At 37.4% G+C, this 22,018-nt stretch overlaps 1 protein-coding gene across 3 annotated transcripts in view; it reads left to right on the plus strand.

Annotated features, from left to right (window-relative positions):
- Positions 1-22,018, plus strand: part of GPR89A (G protein-coupled receptor 89A) — a 48,427-nt gene that overhangs the window by 16,448 nt on the left and 9,961 nt on the right. For 2 of the 3 annotated variants that reach the window (XM_004002405.6, XM_060413674.1), the window contains 7 exons: positions 1,695-1,801; positions 2,354-2,455; positions 8,450-8,570; positions 9,217-9,297; positions 13,724-13,833; positions 15,752-15,840; positions 16,996-17,088. In XM_004002405.6, the coding sequence (XP_004002454.1) occupies positions 1,695-1,801; positions 2,354-2,455; positions 8,450-8,570; positions 9,217-9,297; positions 13,724-13,833; positions 15,752-15,840; positions 16,996-17,088 (703 nt within the window). The remainder of the gene's footprint in view (positions 1-1,694; positions 1,802-2,353; positions 2,456-8,449; positions 8,571-9,216; positions 9,298-13,723; positions 13,834-15,751; positions 15,841-16,995; positions 17,089-22,018) is intronic. The other variant, XM_060413673.1, reaches the window with a different exon arrangement.

Here is a 22,018-nt window from a genome sequence, read left to right on the forward strand (position 1 = left end):
AATCGCAGCATGCCAGGCCTCCCTGTCCATCACCAACTCCCGGAGTTCACTCAAACTCAAGTCCATCGAGTCAGTGATGCCATCCAGCCATCTCATCCTCGGTCGTCCCCTTCTCCTCCTGCCCCCAATCCCTCCCAGCATCAGTCTTTTCCAATGAGTCAACTCTTCACATGAGGTGGCCAGAAGTTTCAGCTTCAGCATCACTCCTTCCAAAGAACACCCGGGGCTGATCTCCTTTAGAATGGACTGGTTGGATCTCCTTGCAGTCCAAGGGACTCTCAAGAGTCTTCTCCAACACCACAGTTCAAAACCATCAATTCTTCGGTGCTCAGCCTTCTTCACAGTCCAATTCTCACATCCATACACGACCACAGGAAAAACCATAGCCTTGACTAGACGGACCTTAGTCGGCAAAGTAATGTCTCTGCTTTTCAACATGCCACCTAGGTTGGTCATAACTTTTCTTCTAAGGAGTAAGCATCTTTTAATTTCATGGCTGCAGTCACCATCTGCCGTGATTTTGGAGCCCCAAAAAATAAAGTCTGACACTGTTTCCACTGTTTCCCCATCTATTTCCCATGAAGTGATGGGACCAGATGCGGTATGAATATCATTCAGCCATAAAAAGGAGTGAAACACTGATAGATGCTGCACATGGATGAACCTTGAAAACTTAATGCTAAGTTAAAGAAGTCAGTCACAAAAGATCATATATTACATGATTCCATGTACATGAAATGTCCAGAATGTGCAAGTCCATAGAGACAGAGTATATTGGCACTTTCCTAGGACTGGTGGTGGTGGTGGTTTAGTTGCTAAGTTGTGTCTGATTCTTGCAACCCCCTGGCAGGAGTCCAGCTAGCCTCCTCTGTCCATGGGATTCTCCAGGCAAGAGTACTGGAGTGGGTTGCCATTTCCTTCTCCAGGGAATCTTCCTGACCCAGGAATCGAACCCAGGTTTCCTGCATTGCAGGCAGATTCTTTACTGACTGAGCTATACAGAAAGCTCTTCTTCTTAAGACTGGGGAGGCTGAACAGAAAGGGGAGTGATTGCTAATGGGTACTGGGTTTCATTGTGGACTGATGAAAATGTTCTAAAATTGATTGTAGCAGTGGTTGCACAATGTGAATATGCTGAAAACCCTTATATTGTACACTTTAAATATGTGAATTATGTCTCAGGAAATTGTTATAAAAAGTCCTAAAAATCAATAAATAAAATAATTTATAAGCAGTAGTGAAAGTAATCATGAAGATCAGATGTTTAGTTATACTGAGGTTACAGAAGAAGTATTTATGTGTCTTTATAATGCGTATTATTAACATTTATTTTCTTTTAACTCATATTGAAATATGACTCCCAGTGTTAAGTGAAACAATAGTCATCTACCAGTAACAATATATATTGATACATGTTATTATATATTGCCTATTAATATAACCAGAGCATTAACAGTCTCAATTTAAAAAATGAAATTCTTAGGAGGTTACTATGGCCGTATATACCTTTCAGAACTTTATAATAAATTTTTTAATCTCTATAAATGAGTAGATAGTAACAGCCTAGTTGACTAATGAGAGGAAATATATTCAGTATTGAGTTCAAAGAGCAAGAGAGCCTTTGGAAGACTAAAGAGAGTGAAAATAGCTGCCCTTTTCCCCTCCTAGTGATAATTCTTTGACATTTGTTCCAGCTCCCGTTATTTTCACTGGAAAATGAACCTGTGTGTAATTTTGTTGATCCTGGTTTTCATGGTGCCTTTTTACATTGGCTATTTTATTGTGAGCAACATCCAACTACGTGAGTATTTTACCCTCATATCAGCACATGATTAAGATGAGTGTTCTTAGGGATTGAGGCTGCAGAGAGCTTCATTTCTATATTACTTTCAGTAGCTACTGTTATTTGGGGGCGCCTCATATACAGCATCTTTAAAAGGTTAGCACAAAATAAATATTAAATGAATGATTAGGTTATTTGTCCTGCCACAACTTTATTTCTCTTTCTACTAGAATGTCTTTCCTTTCATTTTTCCAATTCAGGATACTATTTGTACTTGTTGATTTGTACTGGGGATTGTTATTAGTACTTTATCAGAAAATGACTTTTTCCCCCTCTTCAACTGTCATTTTAAAAGACTTCTTCATTCTTAAAAAAAAGACTCCCCTAATTCAACTAGGTTTCTCTTATAATGGTAAGAAGTTTAGAAAACAATTTCTAAAACTTATGTTGTTCCACCATTCATTTACCAAGTGAACAAGGCAGCCAAATATTAATTAGGATGATCCCATAAACTTATGTAAAGAAAACTGTTTTATATATACTTATTTCACCTTGTCTCCTCTTTCTTAGTACATAAACAGCGACTGCTTTTTTCCTGTCTCTTATGGTTGACCTTTATGTATTTCTTCTGGAAACTAGGAGATCCATTTCCCATTCTCAGCCCCAAACATGGTGAGTGTATGTGGTGGGGAGAGGAAAAGGGTTGTTTATCATTTTCTACTTTGAAAAAAATCAATTTTTATAAACTACTTATTATGGGAAACACAGCAAGTTATTTCTGTAAAAAAATGTCTGGTTTTGAACTGGATTTTTCTTTCATCCTAGGAGGTATCAGATGTTGGTTTGGGAACAGACTTTTGTCATTTTAGAGCAGGAGTTTTGACTTTAGGATAGTGAATGAACTTTAAGGGAATAATGGATTGAGAAAGGTATCCTTAACTTTTTCCCCTGGTATTTTATGCAGAATGATGAGAATGTATATGTATATTTGGAAGTGAAGTATCCATAAGCTCTTATGAGATTCCCAAAGTGGTCTGTGACCCAGAAGGTAAATGGTCAGTGCTCAAGTGATAATGAAGATCATCTCTAGGGAGTGTATGTATTCTGAGAAAGAGCAATGACATAAAACTCTATTAGTAGATGAAAAGCTTTTTAGGAGTTAGTGTCTCTCCACACAAAAAAGTTCATTTTAAATGCAACAACCGGTCATGGACAGAGCCCTGCTTTCTATGCTCAAAATCCCTCAACAAGCAAGTTCTTCTAGAACTACTCCAGAAATAAATACTCCTCCAGAATATATATATATATATATATATGTTAGATTAGAGCACCTGCCTATAGTGGGTCTACTGGGACTTTCATATACTGAAGCTTTTTTTTTTAATACACATCTTTTCATTTTACTGTCCTGCTGTACCTATCAGAGAAGGCAGTGGCAACCCACTCCAGTACTCTTGCCTGGAAAATCCCATGGATGGAGGAGCCTGGTGGGCTGCAGTCCATGGGGTCATTAAGAGTTGGACACGACTGAGTGACTTCACTTTCACTTTTCCCTTTCATGCATTGGAGAAGGAAATGGCAACCCACTCCAGTGTTCTTGCCTGGAGAATCCCAGGGACGGGGGAGCCTGGTGGGCTGCTGTCTATGGGGTCGCACAGAGTCAGACACGACTGAAGCAACTTAGCAGCAGCACCAGCTGTACCTATCAGGGTTCTTATAGCAGAAAACAGATTCTACGCTAACTGTTTAAAGCAGGAAGTGGTTTATTACAATGTATTGGGAGTTTTCAGAAATTCTGGTAAAGCAGGGTATCAAACTTGAGTGTTGCATAGTAAAGAGAAACACCCAACCACATAGTACTAAATTAGGAGGAAAAAGAAAACCATAGAAGTTGTCATCTGCCACTTAGGACCTATGATCGGGGACCAGACATTAGAAATGGCTCCAGCTGCTCCAGTTCCCAAGTGCTGTCTTCACTCCCACTTTATTCACGTCTGTGTTTGAGGTCTTACATGGGCAAGTGAATATGAGGCAACCCAGGTGACATTCAGAATCTTAGCTTCAAGGAAATCTGGGAAAGAGCTTTTGGCTTTCCAGATTCTATAGGAGAAGAAGTCATGCTAGAAAGGCATGGAAATGAGTGGTGCCTAAGCCAGTATCTTGAATCTGCCATACCTCCCAGGTGCCCTTTCATGTCTAGCCATTGCCTAGAGCAGGGATCTGGGGGAGAGAAGTTTTAAGACTCTTCTCCAGGAGTGTCAGAGGAAATGTGCAGTTTTTAAAAGCATTTGCAATGTCATAAATAACTGTGTATTTTTTTCATAAAAATAGTTGTTTTGAAATTTCACATAACATCAAAAAGTCCCCAAAAGTTAAGAAACACCAGATACCAAAATCCTTTATATTCTTATCGTGTCATACAAGACTTCCCACGTCCTGACTGTTCTCTTTCTCTATCTGTCCTCCAGTCCTGCCAAATTACTTAAAGTTTCTAGAACTGTTCTATCAGGCTGGATAGTCCTTCAGCTCTGTTCATAAATAGGGAAATGCCTATTTATGCTTTCAGTGTTCAACTCTTGTCAACTCCTCTAAGAAGACTTTCCTGGCCGCCATTAGGAGATGTCAGTTTCTCCTGCCTCAGTGCACTTACATCACCTTCAAAACTTGTGATTACTTGTTTCCTTATCCAACTTCCTCATTAACCTGTGAGCTTCCTGAGGTCAGAGACTACGTCTTATTTATCATTATATCCTTAGTGCCTGTCATGGAACCTAGCACATAATAAGTGTTTAATACCTATCTATTGAATTAGTGAATGAAAAGAAAATTGGTTCTCCAAGGTGGTAGATCAGTTCAAGAATCTAACACTGTGGGTAGGAACTTAAGATTTGCTAATGTGATCAGCATGCCCATGTCATTGTATGGAAAAATTTGGAGTAGAGAGGCCCTGATGATATACTTCTCATATAAATGGTTTCAAATGAATGCCCAGAGAGAGATTTGTCTGTGATACTAGAAATGACAAACACTAGTGGTAAGAGGACCCCAGGGCTGCTAACAGTGATAGTGCAAGCTCACGTGTAGTTCAAAGGTGTGACGGATGCCTTTTTCCAGCCTTATGGAGAGCAGTCAACTCACGTGACCAGTGCAACCAGACAGTGCCTGAGAGGAGATAAAGACTATCACATCTATTGTAACTTCGTCCATCCCTTTTTAAAATTCTGTGGGGATATCCTGAAGAATACACCCAGAAGAAGAGCTAAGGAATAGTTTCAGTGTTAGTCTTTCCTTTGTGCTCCAGTAAATAAGCATTTTGGTTTTATTTCGGAATGTTCAAGTATCTAATTTGACCCTGTAAGAGAAATAAGGAGGAAGAAAAGTTTAGGCAAAGCTGAGAAGCAGCGAGGCTTACACTGCCTTTTTAGAGCTTTCCCCAAACTGGCCCAACAACCAGTGTGGTTTGTTGCTATGGAGACCATGGGAAAAACTATAAGATGCAGTCTTGACTTATGTGAAAAAATGTCTGTAAAAGTATTCCTTGTGCAGTGCCTACACCTAGGAAGGTTGGAAGACATTCCATGGTAGGAAAGAGTAAGAGAAACTAGGAAGTCATATGAAGCTATAAGGAATCTGTGTGAGCAAATAGCAGCAAATCACTTAATCCATCTGATTTTCCATTTATGAAGTAGAAAATAAGAATTACAATGGTTAACCTTTACTTCATAGAAATACTGAGATTAAGTAGATAGTATTAAAAGTACTTTAAGCCAGAAAAAGATACTTAATAAAGGGACAGTACCTTAAAGAGAATAAAAGAGAAGGCACATTTTTCCAGTTTTTTATATAATCTGTATTAATCCCTTAGGGTTTTTTTTTTAAATGTAACTTTGTGATAATTATGTATCACAGTCAACAAACATTTGTTGAACACCTTTCATGTGCCAGGCAGTAAGTAAAGATCAATAAGACATGATTCCTTCCTGTAAAAAGGATACAAATTAAAGAGATATGTGAAGAGTACCTTCAACAGAATTTGGATTTGTTCGTTCACTTAACATTTTACAAATATTTGTTGAGCACCTAGTTTATATTAACTGCTAGAGATACAACCATGAACAAAACTATCATTGAAAATAATGCAGATAAGGATATCAAATTTATTGCAAGCCCTTAGCATCAACCTTTCTGAGGAAGTGATATTCAAGCTGAGATTTAAAGGACAAAACCAAAGGTATATTCAGCAGGAAGTCACAAGAGACATCATGTAAAGCCCTGAAGTGTATTTAAGACCGAGTAAGAGACCAAATAGAAACTAATGGTATAGATTTTTTTTATTGGGTGACCAGATAGTTGATGATGTCATTTGCTAAGAAAAGTAATACAGAAAAAGGAAGATAATTTTAGTTTAGGATATATAGAATTTGTGTTGCCTGTGCACATCTAAGTGATATTCAGTAGGTAATTAGATACACTAATCAGGAACTTAAAAGTACAGATTTATCTGTCCTCTTGGAGATAATCCCAGGAATTTAAAAAATTAGATATCATCAGCTAAATGCTATTAGGTGAAACTGGGGAAACAAGCAAGATCACCCAAGGAAAATGTATAGACTGAAATGAAAGAGGGAATTCTGGTCCATGGAGAGCAAAAACAGAGCAAGAAAAAGCAAGTAGAGAAGGAAAACAGAAATGGTAGTATAAAAGCCAAGAAAGGAAAATAATGTAAAATAGGAACAATTCAATGTCATAAATGATCAAATAAAACAAGGATTGGAAAATGTTTAATTTTGCAATCAGAAGAAAATTCCTGACCATATTATGATAATGGCTAAGAGTCCAGGCTCTGGAGCTAGGCTGTTTGGGTTTAAATCCTGACTCTGCCACTTATTAGCTATGTTAGCTTGACTAAGTTACTTAACTACTCTGTGCCTCCATTTCATCATCTGTAAAATGAGATCTTCAGTAATATCCACCTGAGTTGTTATGGGAATTAAGTGAATTAAAACAGTATGTAGTATATAATAGGTGCTTGGTGAATATTACCTATTATATTGCCATTGTGATTTTTCTTGAAAGCACTTTCATTCAGTGTAGAACAGTGGGATGAAAGCTGAATTGCAGCCAGTTGAAGAATAAATGGACGTGAAAGAAGCTCCTCCATTTAAGGGGTAAATAGAGAGGATTGGTAACTAGATGTACACTCAAGGACAGACTTTTTCTTAGGAAAGAAACTTGAAACTGAAAGGAAAAAATCAGCAAAGAAGGAAAGATTGAAGGTAAAAGAGAGGGGGAGAGAGAGAGTGGACAGGCAGTAGAACAAATTTTAGAGGAGGTAGAAGGGGCATTAGATCAAAAGCACAGGAAGAAAAGCCTTAGCTGTGGACACCATCTTGTTCTGAAAGGGGCAAGTTAGAAGGATGATTGCAGATGTAAATGTTTCAAGGTAGTTGATGTCTAATAACTTCTTCCTTATATGATAAGCACATTAGCTAAAAAGAACAAAGATTGGAAAAATGGGTTAAAGTATATCTGCTGAGGGGTAGAGGGAGAGATGGCTGACCAAGGTCAAGAAAAGGATTCCTTAGTAGCAAATGATTTCTGTTAAGACTGTTATAATGGCCTCAGTGTCAGCATGCATTCTAGTAGTTTTGTGCAGCTCAGGCATGGGCACTGGGAAGGCAGAGTGTCAGGTTGATCTAGGGTTAGGAGTTTGCAGGATTGATGCTTTAGGAGAAGAGTAGGGGCTGAGGGTCCTGACAAGAGAAGTTAAACAAGCTTGGAGTCCAGGTTCAGCAAAGAAGGAATTGGAAGGTCAGGGATGCAAAAGACTAGAAACCAGAAGTCACAGTGAGGTCTAAAATGGGGTAGTGGAAATACAGGCACAAAAGGACTTAAATATTAGAAGTACAGCTTCAGAGCCCATAGAATTCCTGAATGGTCCCTCTGGTGTTAGGCCACAGGAGTGGATGGCTGAAGTTGACTCCATCCTAGAAATAGGAAGTAAGGCCAAATTTAAATTAGATTTTTCCTGTGACACCAGACTTCCTGAGTTACTCTTAGCATTGCTTTCTTTTACTTATTCCAAATACATCAAAAATAGCATTTATTTTAACTACCATGCTGATTTTCAGCATTCTCAAAGAATAGGAAACAATTGATAATTGGAATAAAATTGAGTATCTAAAACTCACATACTTACTCATTCTATAAATTCAACCCATTTATTAGATGCATTATGTGCTTATTGGTGGCAAAAATGAATAAGATATAGCTAAAGAACTGATGACATTAGGGGAAAATATGTAGACTGAAGGTAACTATAGTGGAAAGTATTACTTCCTATTTATACTTTCCAGCAGATTTGCTTTCCTAAAAGTACTACTTTGTTAGAGTTCACGTTACCTTGAGTAAATAGTCAGCAAATGTTATTTATTGTTCTTTTACCATTACCCAAGAATAGAGATGATTCTGGAAGCATTTGGGATAAGAAGAAAATCAATAGACTTTTATATTTATTAGAGAAAAATCCACATATTAATAATTAATTTAGCTTATGTAAGTTAGCTAAAAGTAATGGTTGTTGTTTTCAGTGATGTTTCCTTTTGCTGTGAGATGAAAGCCGGTTTATCTGTATCACCTGGCATTAATGTGCTTTCATATTTTTAGGGATCTTATCCATAGAACAGCTCATCAGCCGGGTGGGTGTGATTGGGGTGACTCTCATGGCTCTTCTTTCTGGATTTGGTGCCGTCAACTGTCCGTATACTTACATGTCCTACTTCCTCAGGTAAGGAGAATTTTGTTTTTCTTTTCTTCTCATTACTTCTTGAATACATATGTAACATCATGCCCCCATCATTAATACTTAAATATTCGATCTATGATACTGCCTTTTTATTCTTCTCTGTTCTTTTGGATATTGGCCTAGAAATCTTTCTAAATGAGTCTTATTACTTATATATTGCTTGCCCTTGTTATTTATCCTACATTTATTTTTAAAATGGCAATTTCAATCTGACCTTCTTCAACCCCTTTCATTCCCACTTTTTAAAGCACATTTCTAGTGGACAGCAATGTGAGCCAGTCCCAACTTCAGCAAATTGGTTCCTCCCAAAAGTAAAACAGTAGACAACAATGCCAAGTTAAAAGTGTAGATACACATTGAGGATATCAATGTCACTGGATCAAGTCCAAGGAAATCTATAAAATAGCTAGTTACCTTCTGCTCCTCTGAGGCCCCAGGAGTATTGGCTATTAAAAAGTGACAATAAAAGCATTTTTTTGCTTATTATACTTATTTTAATATTCCCCAGGAAAAGTACAGTTCCTTAAATTACTGGGTAATGATTGAGATTCCTCTGTTTCTCCAGCTGCCCTGTATTATGCCTAAAGATGGAACCCCAAACTCTGCTAACAGCTTATGCTTATTATAGGAATGTGACTGACACAGATATTCTAGCCCTGGAACGGCGACTGCTCCAAACTATGGATATGATCATAAGCAAAAAAAAAAGGTGAGCTATAGGCATATTAAAAACTTGTGCTGTTCAAATTCCTCAACAAGGAAATTTGACATGACTGGTGGTAACAGGGAATTTCATCTCATTTATTTTTAAGTTAGGGAACCACCAGAGACTTTAGTGTCTAATCTTGTGTGAAGGAAAATTTTCAAATCAACCTTACTTCCTAACTTCAAATATAAATTCTCTTAGATAAGTTTTAGAATATCTTTTATATTTGAAGGTATTCTACATTGAGTGTTTTACCAGTCTATTGTCCTGCATTTTATAAACTTTTTCATACTTTGTTTCAACCTCCTTTTCTCCAACTACTTTATAAAATCCTTCAGGTCTTCCAACTATTGTTGTTTTTATTATTTAAAAAGTACTTTTAAAATGCTTGTTTTCAAAGTGGCATTTCTAGAAATTTGTGTCTCAGTGGGTAAAAGCACAGACGCTAGATTCAGACTATCTGGATCTGAGTCCTTGGCCTACAGCTCAGTGTGACTTTAAGGTAGTTGCTTTATTTCCCTATGTTTTGATTTACTTATCTATAAAATGGAAATAATAATAATGAGTTGACTGACATGCAGACTTCTTAGAATAGTGAACTATAAATAGCTCAGGGAAACTATTTATTAATAATCTTGGCAGGACACTCATTTGATTTTTTTTTTCAATCATTTGATTTTAATATTTTGCCTTTATTCACTCATATGAATGAATCATTCACTTAATTGTAGAAAGCCTAGTTTATGCTGGACACTATACTAAATGCTGAATAGTACATGGAGATAGAATGATGAGCAAGGTAATCAATTTCTATCTTCGTGAAACTTATTAGTCTACTGTTTTTATTAGAGTTAATATTACTCATATAAAAATGGTGTCATAGAAGTTTTAAGTTGAGTGTTTTTCCATTTCATGTGTCTTCTTTTGACACTTTCCTATAGTAAGATACATAATCAAGTCAGAAGACAATGTAAGAGAGAACAATAGATATTGGAATGATAAAGAGGTCCAGATTCACCAACTAAATCTTTATCTCCATTTGTATACATCTTCACTAGGGGACCGGAAGTAGATACACATGTGTATACGTTTATTTACTTGTATATGTTTCATTCATATTCAGACTATACAGTTTATTTTATATGAATGAATATGAATGTTGATTTTTAGAATACAACAATAAGAGCAATGTTATTCAGTATTAAAACATACTGTTTTTTATAGAAACATACTGTTTGGATTTCCAGGATTATTCTCCCTTTGACTATATTTACTTTATTCATGTAGAGAGATGAATATAAAGTCATGACCCACATCAAATGCAGATGTGTACTTTTAAGCCATTTCATTACTAATCTTTCTTAAGATTTGGCTCTGATCTATACATGAACCCCTATAGACCTTGAAGTCAGGATCTGGGATGCCTTGTGGTCCTGCAGCATGTCTTCATAATTTGAGTTGCTCTCAGAAGAATCAGCCTCCCAATTTGAGCTAGTTGTCACAATTGTCTACCTGGTAGAGCTAACAGTTCAAGTACAGCTAGATAAACTGCTTGCTAGAACAAAAAAATAACAGTCCTCAGAAAAATAAAACAGATTACAAAGTCAGTGAAACATAATATCTACAAAGTCAAGTCTTCAGTCAAAGCTTGCTGGGAATACAAAGAAACAGAACTGTGCAACCCATATTCAAGATAAAAAGCAACTAATAGACATTTAACTCCAGGTGGGCGCAGATAATAGCTTTAACAAACAGACTTGAAAACAGCTATTATAAATACATTTTAAAAAATGAAAAAATATACAATATTAATTAGTGAACAGAAAAGGAGTCTCAAAAGAGAAATAGAAACTATAGTTTTAAAAAGAAGCAAAAGGAAATTCAAAAGCTGAAAACAACAGTAACTAAAATGAAAATTTTACTGTGTAGGCTTAGCAGAGTTGAGATGGCAGAAGAATCAATTAGTGAACTTGAAAGTAGGTCAGTAGAAATTATTCAGTCTGAAGAATAGAGACACAAAAGATGAAAGAAAAATGAATGAAAATCTCAGGATGAAGCACTATCAAGCAGTCCAACGGGCACCTGTAGCTGGAGTCCTCTAGGACTAAGGTGCAGAAAAAAGTACTTAAATAATGGCCAAAAGCCTCCCAAATTTGGTGGAAAACATTAATTTACAGATCTAAGAGGCTTAAGTCAAACACAAGTTTGACTAGTTTTATATAGTCAGATTGCTAAAAGACAAAGGTAAATAAAAACTGATGAATATAGTTGTTTGTTGTTCAGTCACTAAGTTGTGACCGACTCTTTGCAACCCCATGGACTGCAGTACGCCAGGCTTCCCTGTCCTTCGCCATCTCCTGGAGTTTGCTCAAACTCATGTCCATTGAGTCAGTGATGCCATCCAACCATTTCATACTCTGTCACCCCCTTCTCCTGCCTTCAATCTTTCTTTCTCAGCATCAGGGTCTTTTCTAATGAGTCTGTTCTTCGCATCAGGTGGCCACATTATGGGCGTTTCAGCTTCAACATCAATCCTTCCAATGAATATTTAGTACTGATTTCTTTTAGTATTCGCTGATTTGATCTCCTTACAGTTCAAGGGACTCTCAAGAGTCTTCTCCAGCACAATTCAAAAGCAACAATTCTTCAACCCTCAACCTTCTTTCTGGTCCGATTCTCACATCTGTACATGACTGCAGGAAAGGCCATAACTTTGAATAATATATGGACCTTTGTCAGCAAAGTGATGTCTTTGCTTTTTAATATGCTGTCTAGGTTTGTGATAGCTTTACTTCCAAAAAGCAAGCATCTTTTAGTTTTATGGCTGCAGTCACTGTCTGCAGTGATTTTGGAGCCCAAGAAAATAAAATCTGTCACTGTTTCTACTTTTTCCCCCATCTGTTTTCCATGAAGTAATAAATCTAGGGGAACCATGAAGAAAGTAATACAACTTGGAAACTACATTCCATTCACTCAGTATCCAGGTAAAGGTCATTTTAAAAGGAAACAGTTAAGTCAGTGTGGCCAATACACTTAACGTTCTTTTTTTTTTTAATGCTTTTAAAAAAAATTTATTTATTTATTTTTGGTTGCACTGGGTCTTTGGTTGCTCTGCGCAGGCTTACTCTAGTTGCAGGGAGCAGGAGCCACTCTTTGTTGTGGTGCAAAGGCTTCTCATTGCAGTGGCTTCTCTTGTGGGGCATGGGCTGTCTCTAGGGCACACAGGCTTTAGTAGTTGTGGCACATGGACTTAGTTGCCCCAAGGCATGTGAGACCAGTCCCATGTCCCCTGCATTGTCAAGCAGATTTTTAACCACTGGACCACCAGGGCAGTCTTCTTTATTGTTATTATTTTAGCCAACGGCTTAGTTTAGCCTACAGAAATGCCATATGGTGTTTGATACCATTGGTACCGTTTGTATTGGTCCTAACCATGAACACCATTGCTGCTTCTTTATCCTTACCACTTCTATCTCTTGTCACTCTTTTGAGGTTAACGTTGAGTTAAATTCTTCTTTAGTTCTTCAAATCTACTTTTATTAAACTCATCCTGTGTTTTTTTTTTTTTTAAGCCAATAGGCCTTGGCCTATTGTACCCTTCAAGTAACCATTTATGAACAAATGGTCTATTTTTTCTCACAAGGACCCTGTTCTTAATATCTATGTGATAGGCTGGAACATGCCAGCTGCCACCACTGATGTGGTAGGCCCTTCCATAAACTGATAGGAAGGACAAATGTCCCACTGATTTATTCAGTAGTAGGAAGAGATTGACATTAGAGAGAGAATGGTGCTTTAGAAGAGGCCAGGTTTGTGTGATTTTCTGATTTTTTTTTTCTCTTGTCAGCTTCTGAAAAGGAAGGAAAGAAACATTTATTGAATTCCTACCCTGTACCTGATCCTTTATCTAGGCATGTTAGCTATTATTTTATTTTGTTCTTAAATGATAGTGGTAATAAGTAAATACATTGCTTCATTGATCTTCATAATCATCCAGAGATGAGGACTTGAGAACTCTAAAGCCTCACAAGTGGCAGATCCAGTCTTCAGATTTATTGCCAACTCCAGTTCTGTGCTCCTTCACCTATTCCACATTCCTTCTGGGAGTGTATAGTTTTCCCTCAGTTGTAAGCAGTAGAAAAGTGGGACTCCAGAATTCAGTCCTTCCCTGAACAGCTCAGCAAATGAAAGGAGCAGCTATGAGACGACAAGAATGGACTTTGAGGGTCCATGCTCCTTTGCTGAGCTTTTACATTTTCTTTTTTTAACAGTAGGTCCTTCTTGGTTATCTATTTTAACTGTAGCTGTGTGTCCATGTCCATCCCAAACTCCCTGACTGTCTCTTTCCCCCATTCTTACCTCCCACCATTCCCCACCCGGGGCAACCATAAGTTCATTCTCTAAGTCTTTACATTTCCTTTTATTTCAGGATGGCAATGACACGGAGGACTATGTTCCAGAAGGGGGAGGTGCATAACAAACCATCAGGATTCTGGGGGATGATAAAGAGCGTTACCACTTCAGCACCAGGAAGTGAAAGTATCCTTTATCCATTGGCCTGTTTCTTTTCCTCAACTCTGCACCAAGGGCAGAAGAAAAATTAGTGTGGGACAGGGACATTCTCTTCTAAGATACCTGACTGCATCAGAGTTCAGCTGGCCAGGACTGGGCTTAGGAAATAGAAAGCCATAGATAATCCTAAAATAATAAAACCATTGTCTTTGAGCTGAAGGGATCCAAACAAATCAGTCTTTCCATTTTACAGATGAGAAAATAGACCCAGAGAAGTTAAGTCACACAGTGGCTTGTGGCAAAGGTAAGGCCAGAACTGTGGTCTCCTTAGTTCTTTCCACTACACTGTTTTATTTCCCAACTCCAAAAAACCACCACAAAACAGTGGCTCCCTAAAATGACTGGTTTGTATATCGATTGTAAGGGCCCATTTCTAAAGCAGTCAGTTTTAGAAACAAATTTTAAGCAGCTCTTTATCTCCAGTAACTTTTTGGTTTAAAGAATCAAGGAAATTGTGTTAAAGAATTTGTCTTGGCCCAGCTGCTTGTAGTGTTAAACTAATTCCCAAATTGAGTAACCACATCTCTTTGTGGCTACCAGGCTGTCAAGCCAAAATTTGGTGCGAGGGACTAGAGGTAAGATTGCTTATGCGTTATTCCTGCCATCTCTGGCCTGAGGAAGAACAAATTCCCTTTTGCCTCAATTGGAGGAAAAAAATGTAACCTGTTCTTGCTATAAATTATGACATACCTTTTTAGTGTGAAATGCAGGTAGGAATTAGAACAAACAAAATGGGATGACCACAGGAGAGAGGGAGCGGGGGATAGGTGACTTTAAATTTATTTAAACATTTATTTCACATCTCCTATTTCCAGACAGAGAGCTAAACTGATGAGCAGAAGATAGCCTCTCTCCTCAAGGAACTTACTGCCTAATCATGGGGGAGCCAGACATGTAACTGAACCATGGTATTCAGTGGCCTGAACTGTACCAACAGCAGCCACTACTGAGGAGGGAGCTGAAGGGCACTTGCTGATTTGGGTAATAGAGGGAAAAATCACAAAGAGGAGGGAGGATTTGGATTAAAACCAATTAAACTTCTGTTTTAGAAAGGGGTATCTTTACTATTTTTATTACTTAAAAATTCATAAAAGCCAAACTTCAGGTTTAAGCTGTCTTAGCAACACTAAGCCAAGTCAAAAAAGTATCAGGGTTATTTAGCCTCTCTGAGTCCTTTCCTAAATGGAGAGGATAATCACACAGCCTCACTGAGTTCTTGGAAGGTGGCATACAGTAATGAAAAGAGCAGATCTTGGAGTAAGGCAGCTCTGACTTTGCTTCCACACCTATTAGCTGTGTGACTTTGAGCAAGATATTTGACTCTCTGAGCTTTACTTTCCTTATCTGCAAAATGGATAAGGACACCAATCTCATGGGATTGTTGTGAATGATAGAAGATAAGATCTGTAAAGAACTGAAGAAGGTAATGTCTATAAATCCCAGCCTGTATTAGAACTCAGTAAACATTAGATCTGTTTTCCTAGCATCGTATTTATTCAAGATAATTCAAGAGAAAAGTTTGCTGTATATTTTAGGTGTTTTTCTTACTATGTAACCTTTTGAGATTTCAAAAATGACATTTGACTTAAGCTAACTAGATAAAGCAAAAATAAACAGAACCACCTACCCGAGCCACTTTCAAGCTAGTGTAAAACTGAGTGGTAGCTGTTTGGTTGTGGTGCTCTTAATGGTAAAGCTTTTATACACCTGTGTCTGAGATTGGAAAAATAGTTCTGAAATAGTACTGCTGGCTGTGAAGCAGGAAATTGAAAATATGGGCAGTTCCTAGGACCCGCTATAGAAGAAACCAAAAGCATGTGCCTTCTTCATTGCTGTTCCTTGAAACTTCTGTGTGATTTAAACCTTGATGCCCATTTTGTGCCAGATCTTACTCTTATTCAACAGGAAGTGGATGCTTTGGAAGAACTAAGCAGGCAACTTTTTCTGGAAACAGCTGATCTATATGCTACCAAGGTACAGAGCAAGGAAACTGAACTGTGGGTTTTACCAATGTGATTGAAGAGAGAGCAAGACTAAATAGGCTTTGTAGCATCCTCTATGGCCAAGCCATGTAAGAGGCACCTCAGTAGCTTCAGGATCAGTCATGAAGCACTGATACCTGGATTCTTTGTGACATTTCTCCTACCAGTAGCAAAACCCTTAATGGAACACTCTCAAAAATGGAAATTATTGGAATAGTCAGAAGAAGCGTTTAATCATCTAGATAAAGGTTGCACACATCACTTCCTACTGATGGCCAAGATCAAGAGGGTGGTTCCTATGGTAGCTCCATCGTTTTTTATTCTCTTGCAAGTTAGTAATATTGTAAGAGCAGTAAGACATCCATCTGCTGTTGTTATTGTTTATTCCCTAAGTCATGTCTGACTCTTTTATGATCCCATAGACTATAGGCCGCCAGGCTCCTCTGTCCATGGGATCTCCCAGGCAAGAATACTGGACTGGATTACCGTTTCCTTCTCCAGGGTATCTTCCTGACCCAGAGATCAAACCCAAGTCTCTTGCACTGGCAGGTGGATTCTGTACCACTGGGCCACTAGGGAAGCCCTTGCTGTGGTCTAGCTCTATTTTAAAGGAGCCAGATTAAAAAGGAACCTAACTACAAAAAGAAACTTTCCTACGTACACCTAAAATGCAATATAATATAAACATGCAAAATCTATTATTTAAGGTTGTTCAAACTATTTTAATCCTTTTTGAGGATCACTTCACAGGAATAGCTGCATAGGATAGAGATAAACATAGGCTTTGGAGACAGGTAGACCTGAGCCTAACTTCCCTTACTCACTAGCTGTGTGTCCTTAAGCAAGTTATTTAACCTTTCTAAGACTTCATTTCCTCATCTGCAAAATTAAAAAGGACATACCTCATAAGAGTTGTTATGAAGATTAAAGTAGACACTGCATGTAAGATGTTTATCCTAATTTTTGGTTTAAAGTAATCATTCAATAAATTTTCCCACTACTACTATTATTGTTATTTTAATATTATTATTGTGTGTGGTTTTAATCCTTAGCCTGAACAGTGATTCATAGAGGCAGAAATATTTTTGTAGAATGTAAACACACATTTTGCTAAGACTAACCGTGTTTTGTGTTTGTTCTCCCTCAGGAGAGGATAGAATACTCCAAAACTTTCAAAGGGAAATACTTTAATTTTCTGGGTTACTTCTTTTCTATTTACTGTGTTTGGAAAATTTTCATGGTAAGTATATTTTTTTTAATTGTCGAGGTTTAGATAATTGCTCTAGTTATGGCAGAGAGAAAATTGGGTTTGGTTGAGGCTGTGAACTAAGTTCCAAATCCAACTGCATCAACAGAGCATGTCATCTGTCACATATCTGAGCCTCTTCCCCCTCTTCTTTTTGGGTCACCTAGAAAAGGGAGGTTGCGTTTTTCTTCTGTCAGAAATTATTAGTGAGTTCTTAGGTTGTGAAATACATGAAGTGACTATAGAAGTTTCGTGTTTCACACCCTACTCTTCATAGTACTCATGAGTACATGACTGTATGTAACACAACTCCAGCCTTCAGCTCAGAATAGAAACCACCTGTCCTTTTTAATAATCTGTATATACCCAAAAAAGTAAATTCTAAAACATATTCCTACAGATAAATTCATCTTCTGTGCTTCCAGCTTTTACTCTTTTATGGCTTGCCCTCCCGCTCTATTGTTCATGTGCATTTTATGCACTGCTTTATTTGTCTTCACTTGTGACCCGTCTGCAGGTATTAATGGATTTCGGTGTGATTATAAAAAAGGCTGATTTGACTTTCTGGTTTGATGACTTTCCCACTGAGGCTATGCTTGCACAAAGAGAAGCTTTGTCAGCTTGTTAGTTAATTTTGATCAGTGTAGATGAATGGAGGATTCTAGATTTAACAGATCTAAATGTTATAAAAAATTGATGTTAATACCCATGCAGATGACATTTTTAAATCTTGACTTTTTCAGTGGGAGAGGATAAATGAAGATAGTGTATTCAGTTATCAAGTATTCATATTATTAAGCTACTAAAGGTTTTCCCTGAGATGCAGCCTTTAGGAGAGTGTAACATTTTTTAACAGCTTTATTGAGATATGATTGACATTCAGTAAACTGTACATATTTAACATATACAATTTGGTAAGTTTTGATATATACATATACCTGTGCAACAGCTATCACCCAAGCAACACAGAGAACATATCCATCCATCACTTCCAAATGTTTCCTCAGGCCCCTTTGTCTCTATCCTTCGTAGTATTTCCACTGTATGGATGCACCACAATTTGTTTTATCTGTTCACCTGCTGATCAATATTTGTTTGTTTCCCATTTGGGAATATTAGAAATAAAGTTGCTGTGAATATTCGTCTACAAGTCTGTGTTTGGACATGTGTTCTCTTTTCTCTTGGGAGAAAGCATTTGCTTGTAGAATGGCTGGATCATATGGCAGACATGTTTAACTTTTGAAGAAATGGCCAAACTTTTCCAAAGAGGTTGTACCATTTTACATTCCAACCTGCAGTATTTGAGAGTTTCAATTATTCCACATCCTTGCTAACACTGTGTAGTCAGTCTTTTAAATCTTAGATGTTTTAATAGATATGAGGTGGTGCTAAATCATTTTAATTTGCATTTTCCTAATGCCTAATGATGTTGAACAACTTTTATGTGCCTTTTTGCCACCTGTGTATCCTCTCTGGTGATTTATCTATCCAGATTTTTTGCCAGTTTTTCAATTGTGCTCAGTTGTTCAGTCATGTCCGACTCTTTGCAGAGCATGGACTATAGACCGTCAGGCTCCTCTGTCCATAGAATTTTCCAGGCAAGAATACTGGAGTGGGATGCCATTTTCCTCCTCCAGGGGATCTTCCCAACCCAGGGATTGAATCTACATCTCTTACATCTCCTGCATTGGCCTGCAGATTCTTTACCACTGGGCCACCTGGGAAGCCCATTTTTTAAATAGGTTGATTGTTTTCTTTTTGTTGGGCTTGAGAGTTTTTCAATATAATCTGGTAACCTTTTATCAAATATGTGATTTTAAAATATTTTCTCCCATCAGTGACTTGGCTTTTCATTCTGTTAGCAGTATCCTTCAAAAATCAAAAGGTCTTAATTTCGATGGTGTCCAATTTATCCTTTTTTTATGATAGATTATGCTTTTGTGTTGTATCTAAGAAATCTTTGTCTAACCTGGGGTCACAAAGATTTTTTTTCATATGTTTTCTTAATATGAAAAATATAAAATAGAAATTTTATAGTTTTAGGTTTTACATTTAGGTCTGTGATCCATCTTAAGTTTAATTTCTAATATGATATTGGAGTATGAATCCAAGTTCACTTTTTCCACATAGATATCCAGGTGTTCTAGCACCCTTTGTTGAGAAGAGTATCCTTTCTCCATTGAGGCAGTTTTGCAATTTTGTCAAAAACTAATTGACCTTATGTATATGGGTCTGTTTCTGTTCCCTTTTTTCTATTGAGATTTATATGTATCTTACCACACTGTCTTGATCAATGTGTCTTCCAATCCATGAACATGATACAACTCTTCATTTATTTAGATTTTTTTAGTTTTTCTCAGCAGTGTTTTATAGTTTTTGGTGTACAGATCTTTCTCATCTTTCATCAGATTTATCTAAGTATTTAATTTTTAGATGCTATTATAAATGACAGTGTTTTTATAATTTTCATTTTCAAGTGTTAATAGTATATAGATATACAATTGATTCTTATATATTGATTTTATATTCTGTTACCTTGCTAAACTCTCTTATTGTTTTCCTATATAGACAATTCCATCCTATCTTCTCCTCCTCTTCAAGCCTTACTGCACTGACCAAATCCTTCAGTAACAGAATTAAGTAAAGCAGTCACCCTGATCTTGTTCCTGATCTTAGGGGGAAAGCATCCAGTCTTACAGCATTAAGTATGGTGTTAGCTGTTGGTTTTTCCTAGATGCCTTTATCAGATTGAGGAATTTTCTTTTATTAATAGTTTCTTAAGTGTTTTTAATCATGAAAGCATGTTTGATTTTGTCACTTCTACATCTATGGAGATGATCATATGGTTTTTCTTTTTTAGTCTGCTAATACAGTAAAATTAATTTTTGAACATTAAACTGACCTCACATTCCTGGAGTAAACCTTACTTGGCCAGGTGTATTATCCTTTTAATGTTTTGTTAGATTTAATTTATTAATGTTTTGTTGAAGAGTTTTTATATCTATATTTATGAAGAATGTCAGAGTGTAGTTTTCTTGTTAATATCTTTGGTTTAGGTGTCTAACCTTAAAGAATAAGTTGAGAAGTATTTCTTTCTCTTTCAATTAGTAGAAGGGTTTGCATGGACTATTAATATATTAATAAATTAATGAATGTGATATATAATTAAATTCTATAGTTGAATGTTAATATATAAATATATTAATAACTTTATTAAATGGAATCATGCGATGTGATCTTTTGTGGTTGGCTTCCTAACATAATGTTTTCAAGGTTTATCTATATCGTAGCCTCTAACTATAAATACTTCATTCCTTTTTATGATCAAATACTATTTATTCCATTATATGGCTATGCCACATTATTAGTTGATGAACATTTGAGTTGCTTTATCGTGACAGTCTTGGCCACTGTAAGTAATGCTGTTGAGCATTCATGTATAAGTCTGCTTGGGGGCTGTGCTGGGGCTTTGTTGCTGTGCAGGCTTTTATCTAGTTGCCGCGAGCAGGGGCTGCTCTGTTGTCGCAGTGCACAGTCTTCTCGTGGCGGTGGCTTCACTTGTTGCAGAGCACAGGCTCTAGGATGTGTGGGCTCAGTCGTTGCAGCGCATGGACTTAGCTGCCCTGCGGCATTTGGGACCTTCCTGGACTAGGGATCAAAGCTGTGTTTCCTGCATTGACAGGTGGATTCTCTACCTCTAAGCCATCAGGGAAACCCCATGTATAAGTTTTTATGTGGACATGTGTTTCATTTCTCTTAAGTATATATCTGTAGAAGTAGAATTGCTGGGTTATATGCTTACTATATGTTGAACCTGCTAATAAACTGCCTAACTACCAAGCTGTTTTCCAAAGCATCTGCACCATTTATATTCCTGCCAGCAATGTATGACAGTTGGAATTTCTCCACATCCTCTCCAACACTTATTATCTATCTTTAATTATAGTCATTTTGTTGTTGTTCAGTCGCTGAGTCATTTCCAACTCTATGCAACCCCATGGACTGCATGCAGCACGCCAGGCTTCCCTGTCCTTCACTGTCTCCAGTGTGGGCTCAAACTCATGTCCATTGAGTTGATGATGCCATGCAACCATCGTACCCTCTGTTGCCCACTGCTGTTCCTGCCCTCAGCCTTTCCCAGCATAAGGGTCTTTTCCAATAAGTGAGCTCTTCATATCAGATGGCCAGAGTATTGGAACTTCAACTTCAGTATCATTATCCCAATAAATATTCAGGGTTTATTTCCTTTAGGATTAGATTGGTTTGATCTCCTTGCTGTCCAAGGGACTCTGAAGAGTCTTCTCCAACACCACAATTCAAAAGCATCAATTCTTCAGTGCCCAGCTTTCTTTATGGTCCAGCTCTCACATCCATACATGACTATTGGAAAAACCATAGCTTTGACTAGACGGACCTTTGTCAGCAAAGTAATGTCTCTGCTTTTTAATACTCTGTCTAGGTTTGTCATAGGTTTTCTTCCAAGGAGCAAGCATCTTTTAATTTCATGGCAGCAGTCACTGTCTACAGTGATTTTGGAGCCCCCCAAGATAAAGTCTGGTACTGTTTCCATTGTTTGCCCATCTATTTGCCATAAAGTGATGGGACCAGATGCCATCCATGATTTTAGTTTTTTGAATGTTGAGTTTTAAGCCAGCTTTTTCACTATCCTCTTTCACCTTTATCAAGAGGGCCTTTAGTTCCTCTTCACTTTCTGCCATAAGGGTGGTGTCTTCTGCATATCTGAGGTTATTGATATTTCTCCCAGCATCTCGATTCCAGCTTGTGCTTCATCCAGCCCAGCGTTTCTCATGATGTACTCTGCATAGAAGTTAAATAAGCAGGGTAACAATATACAGCCTTGACATACTCCTTTCCCAATTTGGAACCAGTTTGTTGTTCCATGTCCGGTTCTAACGGTTGCTTC

Source organism: Ovis aries, chromosome 1, assembly GCF_016772045.2.
Source record: "Ovis aries strain OAR_USU_Benz2616 breed Rambouillet chromosome 1, ARS-UI_Ramb_v3.0, whole genome shotgun sequence".
Classification (NCBI taxonomy): Eukaryota; Metazoa; Chordata; class Mammalia; order Artiodactyla; family Bovidae; genus Ovis; species Ovis aries.